Below are 11,308 nucleotides of genomic sequence, written 5' to 3'. Positions count from 1 at the left end.
GAACGTAAAACTGTTTATTAAACATAAAACAATTTGCTTTGATTTTGTGTAGTTTTAGCTACAACAAAATTATAGAATGCTTACAAAAATTATAATACTTTTTATCATTCAAGACAAATCGAACTATAAAAATATTTGTCAAGATAAATATAACTAATTAATACAACCACAAAAAAAAGAATCCTTGAAAAATGACTCAAACATAAAAATTTACTTTACAAATCTTAATTGCCTTTGAAGAATATCGAACATTTGCGTATATGAAAAGAGGAGTTCATAATTTTATCAAAAACCGAAAACGATGCTCCAAATTAATGCTAATAATTTTATTCTTTCTTTCATTCTTATTTTCATTTAATATTCCATTACATTGTTGCTTGCTCTTAATTCAAAAGATAAATAATAAAAGTCTTCATTAATCTTCAAGAAATGGCTCTTGCATGTCTAATGGAACATCAATCGGCTTTGTTGTTGTGCCATAATCATAAACATAACTTGAATAGACTGAGCCATCTTTCCCCCTTTCCATCTTTCCAGGAATACTTGAATTAATCGAACTTAGCAAACTCTGCTTTTCCTTGAATTCATCAACAAGCACTTTCTTCTTCCAAAGCCTTCGCACAAGCAACAATATGACTGCAAACGCAATTGCAGCGAACACAGAAGACGTGACAATAATTATTATCATTGTTCTCTCGTTAAACTCTTCTGTTTCTTTTCCTTCACAAATGAGTAGCGGAACTGTTGTCATATTTTTATTTAATGAACGCAAATCACTGAACGTAAGCGCAGCATACACCGCTGCTCCGTCAGAACGCTCAAAGATATCCTTCGGAAAATATCCGGTAATCGTATTTTCGAAGCTGCAGTCCAGATTGGTTGTAAGCTTACTTTCGAGTAATTCACTTGTTGAATTTCCATTGATCGTTCTGTAAACAAGTATCACCATGGAAAAGAAACAGTGGACAAGGCACTTTCCTGTTAGAGTCACTTCGTACACTTCTCCAATCTTCGTTAACGATGCATTCTCAGTCCGAGGTGTTAACATACTCGACATCATATCAGAGGGAAACCCAACAAGCGTGCAATTGGTATTGGCAATCCAGAAATTGTCCGGAAGTTCCTCGTTGATTTTTTCTTCCCTTAGTCCATTTTGCGTTCTTATACCGGGTTTCATGCTTCTGACTTTAGATTCAAAAATGGTTGAACTTCCAGTACCTTTGACAAGCTCAATAGTACCTTTATCATCATTTTCCTGTGATGTGTCGCTTTTGCATATAATGTTGTGAGCAACGCTCGGAAATGCCTCCAATTCAACAGAGTTCCCTTTCAACGATTCAGGATCGATAGACAGATAGCTGTTTTCAGAGTAAATAGCTCCTTCAAGCTTTGTTCTGAACTTGGTATTGCGCACATACACCGAACAATCAACGAAGTTCAAAAAGGAGGTGCTCCAAAAACAAATGACCATATAGTTGTCTTTCTGCATATTATCAGCTGAAGAAGATGCACTCACATATAAAAAGCTGCAACCTGTTATTTCAGCACAGCTGCATCCGCTCGCAGTCAAAAAGAAGCCATTTATAAGCATACGTGAAGTGAGGGAGACGTTCGTTCCAATGAATTGAAGAGGAACACGAAGAGGAATCGAAGACTTCTCATCATGCGGTGAAGTGTTCAGATTTGAATGAGAAGAAGATGATGTTTGAGGAAGTGAAGAAATGTTTGAGGAAATGGAAGAAGATGTTGTGACTAATAGTGAAGTGGATTCTGTAAAGTGTTGATGAGCACTGCTTTCATATGCTCTCTTTTCCTTCAAAGAATACAAAACCAGCGATTTTTTATCATTTTGCTTTATGTTAGTCAAGCTGCAGTTTTTCAGCCGCACATTCGCTTTTCGTTCATCTTCCAGCTGTGAGCAATCAATAAAACAAGTGCTGCCATTAAACAGCACCTCATCAAGGCGCACAAAATAGCACGAAAGAGATCCAGATTCAATTTTGAATACAGTTGGCATGGATGCCTGCTTCTTTGCTGAGGCAACAGTGCACTTCTCAACCACAAAGGTGCCCTCGTTGCTGATAAAAAAGAGATAGTTTACAGGCAAATCTGCACTGACCTTCACATTCGTCTTATTCAGCATGCATTTTCCTTCGATCACTACGTGCGTATCAATTAGTTCATCGCCTTCTCTCTGCCCATCTGTTCTTCCAAATGCATTTTGTTCATTTGCTAAATGGCTTTTATAATCTAACAGTAATCCAGCGTCTTCAGTCCTTCCTTCCACCAAAAGTGATTTCCATGTTACTGAAAAATAAAGTGATGGCTCTCCAATCACTCGAATCGTAAGTTGTTCATCTTCATCTTCTGAAGGTTGATAAGATAAATGGGCCATTGCATAATTCACTGTGTGGCACGGATTGTCTTCATCTCCACAGAAAAAGATGTCCCAGCCTTCGACTTGTTCAGCAGCTTTTCTGTATGAATTTAGTGAATTATCGTTTGATGAATGCCAGAAAGAAGATAAAGAGGAGGATGAAATTGTCCCAGTTTGATGCTTCTTTGCAGGAACATCAAATCCGCTAACATAAACTACAACATTTCTATATGCCACAAATACCAGATAATCAACAGTTTTGCCATCTTCTTCACTTTCTGCTGCGATCGAGTTTTGCTCTCTCCAAAGTGGATAATGGAAATTGATTCCAAATTTCTTCGATTCGTCTTTGTTCATGATGCTTGCACATCTGAAGAATATGTCACTTCCAGTATTTGCCTTGTTTTCGAACAAGCAAACGTCCTGAAACACAAAAGGAAACGTTGACGAATCGAATGCCAAATAGATTGCTCCTCCTTTCGTTTCCTTCTCACGAAGTTGTGTGTCAAGACCATCATGACAGAATGTGCAATTTTTGAGCAAAAGTTCCGAACTCTCTTCAGCTTCATCGTTTTCAGAAGTTGTTGAAGAACCTTTTCCGTCTTGCTTTTTCTCGCTCCAGTGAATGCATCCTCCATAAGGTTCAAAGTTATCAGGACACACAAACCCACTGAACGATGAGTTGTGCAATTCGAGCTTTTGCCGAGTGCTTTCTCTGCTTCGAAGAAACCGCCCTTCTACAATTGTCTCATCTGCATTTTGAGAAGATCTCACTGAATCTGCCTGATTATCCGTTTTGACACACGAAAAATTCGATACCAATATATTTTGAACATTCTGCTCATTCATCTTTTTCGGATTGCAAGACAAGCTGTAAGCAACAAAGATCAAATCACGATTAACTCGTACATTTTCTATTGAGACATTTTTCAGCTGCAGCAAATCCACGTCAACTTCCACGATGAACATTGCCCGCGTAATCAAAGAGCTTCCCCCGTTGACAGTCAAGTTATCAAGTATCAAACTCCCCTTTATGACATTGTACAGGACATAGCTAACAGACTGCTCTTCTTTCACTGTAGAGAAAGATATTATCATATCCTTCCACATTGAAGCTCCATCAGCGATTGTAATTGCATTCTTTGTTTTGTTTGTCATTGAACTCAAAACAAGGTTTAAACCAGTAAATGCCACGCCGCCATTCAAAAAGATAACATCTTCCCAACTGCCGCTGTATTCTATGTTCACCTCGACTTTTCCCACCATCCCCATCTCACTTGAAGAAGAGATTTCCCCCGCATTCAAAGTGACAGGCTGCGTGAGATAAGTCAGATCAATGACATTCAATAGGAAAGGCCATTTCAGATGAGTCCAGCCATAAGTCAATGATCTGCAAGGGAGCTCTCGAGGTCCGCATCGAGTGAAGTCTGTGCCGCGCGAAGACGAGACGTATATTGTTGAGTCCAATAAAACAGTAAGCAATTCTTCCACGCTTATGCCTTTCTGATAGTACAGACTATCAAAACATCCTATTTTGGATCCATCGATGGTTTTGTCAACAAAGCTGAATATCGTCTGGAAGTTGACATCCAACAAAGACCTAGCAAATAATATCATGTCGTGATATTTATTTGCCTCGTTAATTAAAAAGTATAATTCGTTAAAAACGAGCGATGCTCCTCTTTCAACACTTATATCCAATGCGCCTGCATATTCTGTTGCGGTACATGCAACAAACGAGCTGTTTGTGATCCCAATACCGCTATGCTCCGACACATTCATCGAAAGAAAGCCTCCAGCCTTTGAGTTACTATTTATTACGTTTGCTGTAACGTTTCGCATCTCCAATGAGCTTTTGTGATAAAGTGACAATTTGGCAAAGATAGGAAAGTCCGATTGGGAATCGATGCTATAAAAGAGAGTATCAATTACGGTGACTCTTGTGAAGTCCCATTCACCAATAACGTTGCGCATTGACCCAGCTGGAATGTAAGAAAACTCGCATCCCGTGATTGTGCATGTTGTTAAATTTGTCAAAGTGAAAAAATCAAACAAGATCGACGGGTCAGTGAAGCTGTCCTTTTCATGAGAATCTGATCGTTTTTCGTTGATATCACTTCTTTCATCCTTGCTTTCGCATTTAAAAAGAACATGATCTGCCAAAATTGTCGAAGACTCTTGTCGATATTCAACTAAAAAAACATTACAATAACGGCCTAACGCACTCTTCGAGTACAAAACAGTCAGTTCTCGCAAAGAAAATACAGTGCTCGCAAGAATAAAAACCGTAGAATAATATCCTTTTGATTTCGCTTTGCTAATAACCATAACGCTGTCCTGCTTTCCGGCAATCTCCAAATTAATATTATCAACGGTGCAGACTTCATCAACAATTGTTTGAGAATTTGGATAAATAGAGAACTTCACATTTTCATGCAATGCAACATGATTCAAAGCTTGATGTACTGTCTGACAAGGCCGACTTGCAGAAGAGCCACATGCGGCATCAAATTTTGCTGTAGAATCCAACACAATGACGCGCTGTGCAACATCAAATGATTTGAGAAGAGGGATAATCGTATCGTGCTCATCTGGAATTACCTGAACAGCAGCCTTTTCATACTCTCGAGATGCTTTGCACAACGAAAAGAACCTTAGTCCGTCGTCGTAGTCGGAACGGCTCTGAATTAAAACGTTTGAAAAGTTTTTAGATGGAAAATTGATGGCGAAATAACTTGCAAAAACGCAATAAGGATATTCATAGGATGACAGGTTTATTTTGTCAGATAAACGAATATTTGAAAAACGGAACAAAATTGCCTCACCGTATCTGGATTGACAGCCAGAAAAGTCACACTCAGAAACAAGAACACATTCTTCAACATTCTCCAGTAAAAGTCCACCTCCGTTTCTTTTTGAGATGCAACTCATAAAGATGCTTTGAAAGCATATTGGCTCAGCTTCCCCGATGTGTTCTCTTGACTTCATATTCCGAACTGTTTGCCGATTCTTATCTTTGCCTTCATTTGCAAAAATGTTTCTTTCACGAATTTGTGAGCAATCATTTTGACGCAGAATTGCGCGACTTTCACACAAGTCAGCTTTTCTTTGTGGAATCTTTACCGCGCTGTGCTCAAATATTACGCATGCATCCTCATTTGAACTGCAATTTACGAACAAACATTGTCTAATTGACGGTGGATATATGCTGATTATATGAACGGCTCCAGCAGCTACTTCAGCATAATTGTTTATATTTTCAAATTTTATGTCATTGAATGTGGTATTTTTCAGCTTAACATTAACATTTCCAGATACAAAAATAGCTCCTCCAGATAAAACTTCGCTTGCACAATCAAGAAAATAGCAATCTTTAACAACTAGAGTAACGATAGTCTCATCTTCTGTTTTAGCAAAGATGCACTGGCCAGGTCCATCGCCTTTAATTCCCTTCCAGGTGCATGAGTCAAACTCAAATTCCTTATCAACGGCAGGATCCAGTACGATTCTTTTGAGTGTTTCGTTTGTGTAGTGCTTATTTGTCCATCGCGAACATGAAATATGCGTTGTGTTAAAATTAGCCAGTGAGCGAACTCCAGTAGAGATCGAAGGGATTATTGTACCGTCATATATTTCGCAAACACGATCAAACGTGCAGCCATTTATTTCATATGAACTCAAATGTGATGCAAATTCATGGTAATAAGCGTTTTGCTTTGATGAAATGTTATAAAAAGTTGAAAATTGCATTTCCAATGTTGATTTAAAGAGAGACGACGCAACAAATGTTGATGTCATGATTGCAGATGAAAATAACGAAGTTGATATTTGCACAGAGACAGAGGGACGTGAAATCGATGAATTACTTTTTAGAGAGACAAACGAATTCATTTCCAAAGAATCTTTGTGAAATGCAAGCGAGATATTTATCAGATGCAAATCGCTTCCAGTTTGGACAAACGGGCAGCACAATTTGTGTTCATTTGCAAAAACAATGCAATTTTCCAGCGAAATGAACGAAAATTCATCCTGTAAAATTGTTGAGGTTTCACGCCTAGCAAAAATGGTTATTTCAGTAATTGTTGAAGTCGAGTTGATAGATCTTACTTTCGAATGCAGGCAACTCATATTGTTCAAAAAATTTCCATTACGATATCCGAAATCATAACCATTAAAAGATGTAACACATATTTCCTCTGAAGGAAAGAATTCATTCCTTGAAGCTCTGTTAGAATTTTGCATCATTGAACGTTTGGCAATTTTTTCGAGGGAAAATGAATCATTGTTTTGAATGATTGATTCAAATTTCAATTCTGCACATTCAGCAATGCTAAGCATATTCGTGAAAATGGTAAAATTTACAAGCAAATAAAATATAAACATTGCTCATGACTATAAATTGAAAAAAATAAAATAACAAAAAATATGTATTTGAAAGTTTTAATTAAAGGGATAAAAAAATGTTAAAAAATGATATGTTTTTCAAAAATGAGAATAAGCATAGATCATATGATCACATTTCCATTCAATTGTCAAGTCTTTGAAATTTGAAAAAATTTTCTTTTTGTCTTGATGAGAGTTTATTTTTTAGGTTTTTAAAGTTTTCAATGAAAGTGCAAATTTGTTTCTAAAATTTCGAGAATAAAAATATTTAATAAATTGTGTATTTTTTATACTGTTTATCAAACTCATCGTATTTCATTATGAAAAACATTATTTTGTGGTTGATAGATGTTTGTTATTTCCTCAGGAACAAAAAATATGTTTGGAAAACAAAAATAGAAAAGTATTTGCAATCCGTATGTCTTGATTTTGTTTTCATTTTGTTTATTGCTTCATGATCGTACCATAAGACTATAGCATTCTTTTTTTGGCAAAATGAAATTTAGGTTTTTGATCAACTTATTTTGTTGGTAACACAGAAAAAGATGTCTTCTGAAAATCAAAGTTTTGTTGTGACTGATGGAAATGCAGCAGTTGCAACTATTGGCTATAGCATGAGCGACATGTGCTTTATTTATCCAATTACTCCTGGTATGGAAAACTTATTTTTAAGTATTTTATTATTATTTTCCTTTTTAAACTTCATTTCTTTATCGAATTAAATAGCATCCACAATGGGAGAAAAAGCAGATGATTTGAGCGCAGCAGGAAAAAAGAATATTTTTGGTGATGTTGTTAGAATTACTCAAATGCAATCAGAAGGAGGTGTTTCTGGTGCACTTCACGGAGCAATTCTTTCCGGCGCTCTTTGCTCAACATTCACATGCTCACAGGGTCTTCTTTTGATGATTCCCGAAATGTACAAAATTGCAGGAGAACTTCAGCCAGCAGTTTTCCATGTTGCATCTCGTTCCGTTGGAGGTCAAGCAATGGTTATTTATTGCGATCATGGAGATGTTATGGCAACACGTCAAACGGGATGGAGCATTCTCTGCTCTCATTCAGTTCAGCAAGCAGCAGATATGGCAGCAATTGCCCATGCAGCAACCGTTCGTGCACAAATTCCAATTCTTCATTTCTTTGATGGATTCCGTGTTTCACATGAGCTGCAAAAGATTCTTCTTCCAGGAACTGAAATCTTGAGCGAAATGATGGATAGAGATTCCATTCGTAAGTGGAGAGAGACAAAAACAATGAAAAACTCCGATCCAACAATGAGAGGACTTGTTGATAACACTGATGAATATTTCCCACTTTTGGAAGGAACTAATGGGCTCTACACTAACCTTATCAAAATCATGCAGGAAATGATGGACAAATATGCTAAATTGACTGGACGACAATATCATTTGTTTGATTATTATGGAGCCCCAGATGCTGAATATGTTATTGTTGCAATGGGTACCTCTTGTAAAACATTTGAGGAATACGTCAATCAATCAGAAATTAAAGAAAAGAAGAAGTATGGTTTAATTGCAGTTCATTTGTTCCATCCGTTCTCTGTTGAACATTTCGTGGAATGCATTCCAAAGACATGCAAACATATTACAATTCTGGACAGAACAAAGGAACCCGGAGCTGCTGGAGAGCCATTGTATCTCGAATGCTTGGCTGCTCTTCAAGAATCAGGAAAATTGGGACAGTTGAAAGTATCTGGAGGTCGCTATGGCCTTGGTGGAAGAGACATCACACCTTCAATTGCTTGGGCTGTTTATAACAACATGGAGAGTGCTTCACCAAAATACAAATACACTGTTGGATTTGAAGATGATGTTACACATCTTTCAATTCCAATGCCAAAAGAGAAAGTTGTAGTTACTTTGCCAGGAGTGAAGCAAGCCTTATTCTATGGATTTGGTGCTGATGGTACTGTTGGAGCAATCAAGGATGCAATTAAAATTATTGGTGATCACACACCACTTTACTCTCAGGCATACTTCGTTTACGATGCTAAGAAGAGTGGAGGTGTTACAATTTCTCATATTCGTTTTGGTCCAGATCCAATCTCTTCTCAATATGAGATTTTGGATGCGGATTATTTGGCTTGTCATCATCCTTCATACATTCGTAAGTACGACATGCTTCAACATGCAAAAGAAGGTGGAGTGTTTGTTTTAAATGGACCATGGAAAAGCACAGCCGAAGTTGGAGAAGCTCTTCCAGGGCAAGCAAAGCAACTGATCGTAAAGAAGAAATTGCAGATGTATACAATTGATGCTGAAAAGATCGCAAGAGAGGCTGGACTTGCTGGAAGAATCAACATTGTTATGCAGACAGTGTTCTTCTATTTGTCGCAAGTGGTTACGCCAATGGAGAAAGCCATTGAGTATCAGAAGGGTGCAATCAAGAAGACTTATGAGAAGAAAGGAATGGAAATTGTTGAAAAGAACTGGAAATGTGTTGATAGCACAATTGCAAATCTTGTGAAGATTGATTATCCAGTTGATGAATGGAGCAAATCTGAATTCGAGGAGATTCCAGTGTTCCCAGCAAAACGAACAGAATTCTTCAAGAAGATTGCAGGACCTATTCTTGCTTTGAGGGGAGCTGAACTTAAAGTGAGCGATGTGATGCCACTTCTGGGAGGATCTCTTCCAACTGGAACAGCACAATTCGAAAAGAGAAATGTCTCTGCAACTGTTCCTATTTGGGATGAAACCAAATGTGTTCAGTGCAACATTTGCTCATATTCATGCCCTCATTCGTGCATTCGTCCATTCCTCATAACAGAGAAAGAAGCATCTGTTTCACCATCAATGAAAACATTGAAGCCTTCAAATCCAGCTCCACAAACACTTCCTGGAACCGAAGAGAATCTTCGTTTTGCCATCTCGATCAGCACAGCTGATTGCCTTGGATGTGGAGTGTGCGCATCTGTATGCCCTGCTCAATGCCTTGCCATGAAACCAAATCACACCGAAGAAACCGATCAAATGCAGAAAGACTTTGAATATCTTGTTGATCTTCCAGAAAGATCGAACTTGTTATATGATGACGAAATTGTTGAAGAGAAAGCGAAAACCGACAAGCTTTCAATTGTTCCTGCACCAACAGTCAAAGCCGTTCAATTCAAACGCCCACTCTTTGAATTCTCAGCAGCTTGTGCAGGATGCGCTGAATCACCTGTTGTGAGAGTGATCACACAATTGTACGGAGAGAGAATGATGATTTCCAATGCCTGCGGATGCTCAATGGTGTGGGGAGGTTATTCTCCATCATGCGCCTACTCACATTCAAAAGAAGGACTTGGCCCAGTTTACACTGGATCTCTCTTTGAAGATGCAGCTGAATTGGGCTATGGTATTGCCACAGCTGGACAAATGATGCGTGAGCAATTGTTGGAATTTGTGAAGAAAGCACAAGCCTGCCACATTCCAGAGTCAACTGGCGTGAGCGATGCAGAAATGAAGAAGGCAATGGACGGATGGATCAACTCGTATGACAGCCCCGTTAAATCAAAGAAATTCGGGCAAGAAATTCACAGCCTTCTTGCACGCATTCCAGCAGAAGAAAGAGCGAAGTGCGATATCCTCACTGAAATCTGGACTCGTCGCGACTACTTCCAAAAGAAGTCTTACTGGACATTTGGAGGAGATGGATGGGCTTATGATATTGACTTTGGCGGTCTTGACCAAGTTCTCCACATGGGAGCTGATCTGAACATTCTTGTGATGGATACTGAAGTGTATTCCAACACAGGAGGGCAGAAATCAAAGTCAACACCACGTTCAGCTGTTGCTCGTTTCGCTGCTGCGGGAAAAGACACCTCAAAGAAGAATCTTGGCTTGTATGCAATCAACCTTGGCTGCTGCTATGTTGCTCAAGTTGCACAAGGAGCAAACCCTCAACAGATGCTGAAAGCAATTCACGAAGCTGAACAATTCCCTGGAACATCAATTGTGATTGCTCTTTGCCCATGCATCAACTGGGGACTTAAGAACGGACAAGGAAACTCAATGAAGGAGCAGAAACTGGCTGTTGAATGCGGATATTGGCCTTTGTATCGTTACAACCCGCTGTTGGCGAAAGAAGGAAAGAATCCGTTTTCACTTGACTCTGCACCTCCAAAGAAGCCCGTTACTGAACTGTTGAAACAGGAGACTCGTTTCGCTTCTCTTCTCCAACAATCGAAGGAGAGAGGTGAAGCACTCCAGAGCGGTCTTCAAGCTGATATCGATGCCACATTCGCTAAGCTTCAAGCTCTGGCTGCTCAACCAGCAAAATAAAGTTTTTAACTCTGTTTTTATTTTATGCATTCTACTTCCTTTCTTTGATGTATATTTTTATACACTTCCTTACAATTTATTTTTTCGGTTCTGTGAATAAATGTTGATCTTTAAGAGAAAATGAAAAATCTTTGTATATCTTCTTCATTTGTTAATCATTAACAAAGCTATTGAACTCCAAACTGCATTTGAAAAAAAAGAAAAAAATTGACTTATTATTTTATTTTTTTTTAGAAAATCAAATGGGACTGTGTTCGTTATT

At 38.3% G+C, this 11,308-nt stretch overlaps 2 protein-coding genes across 2 annotated transcripts; one reads left to right on the top strand and one right to left on the bottom strand.

Moving 5' to 3' along the window:
* Positions 1–415: 415 nt before the first annotated feature.
* Positions 416–6,175, bottom strand: MONOS_12155 (uncharacterized protein; the record flags this gene model as incomplete). The annotated part of the gene is made up of 1 exon (XM_067864751.1): positions 416–6,175. One exon carries the CDS (start codon positions 6,173–6,175, stop codon positions 416–418), a length of 5,760 nt encoding a protein of 1,919 aa, XP_067736125.1.
* Positions 6,176–7,265: 1,090 nt separating this feature from the next.
* On the top strand, positions 7,266–11,260 carry MONOS_12154 (pyruvate-ferrodoxin oxidoreductase (PFO)). The gene is made up of 2 exons (XM_067864750.1): positions 7,266–7,411; positions 7,487–11,260. The coding sequence occupies exons 1-2, from the start codon at positions 7,306–7,308 to the stop codon at positions 11,044–11,046; spliced, it is 3,666 nt and encodes a 1,221-aa protein (XP_067736124.1). The 5' UTR covers positions 7,266–7,305; the 3' UTR covers positions 11,047–11,260.
* Positions 11,261–11,308: the final 48 nt, after the last annotated feature.

This window comes from Monocercomonoides exilis (genome assembly GCF_001643675.1).
Source record: "Monocercomonoides exilis strain PA203 chromosome Unknown scaffold1-2713096, whole genome shotgun sequence".
Taxonomy (NCBI): domain Eukaryota; phylum Preaxostyla; order Oxymonadida; family Polymastigidae; genus Monocercomonoides; species Monocercomonoides exilis.
This window is presented reverse-complemented; position numbering and strand designations above follow the sequence as displayed.

Coding starts and splice junctions, on each gene's coding strand:
- MONOS_12154 (XM_067864750.1), top strand. CDS start 7,306: ATGTCTTCTGAAAATCAAAGTTTTGTTGTGACTGATGGAAATGCAGCA. Junction 7,412..7,486: donor TATTTATCCAATTACTCCTG/GTATGGAAAACT, acceptor CGAATTAAATAG/CATCCACAATGGGAGAAAAA.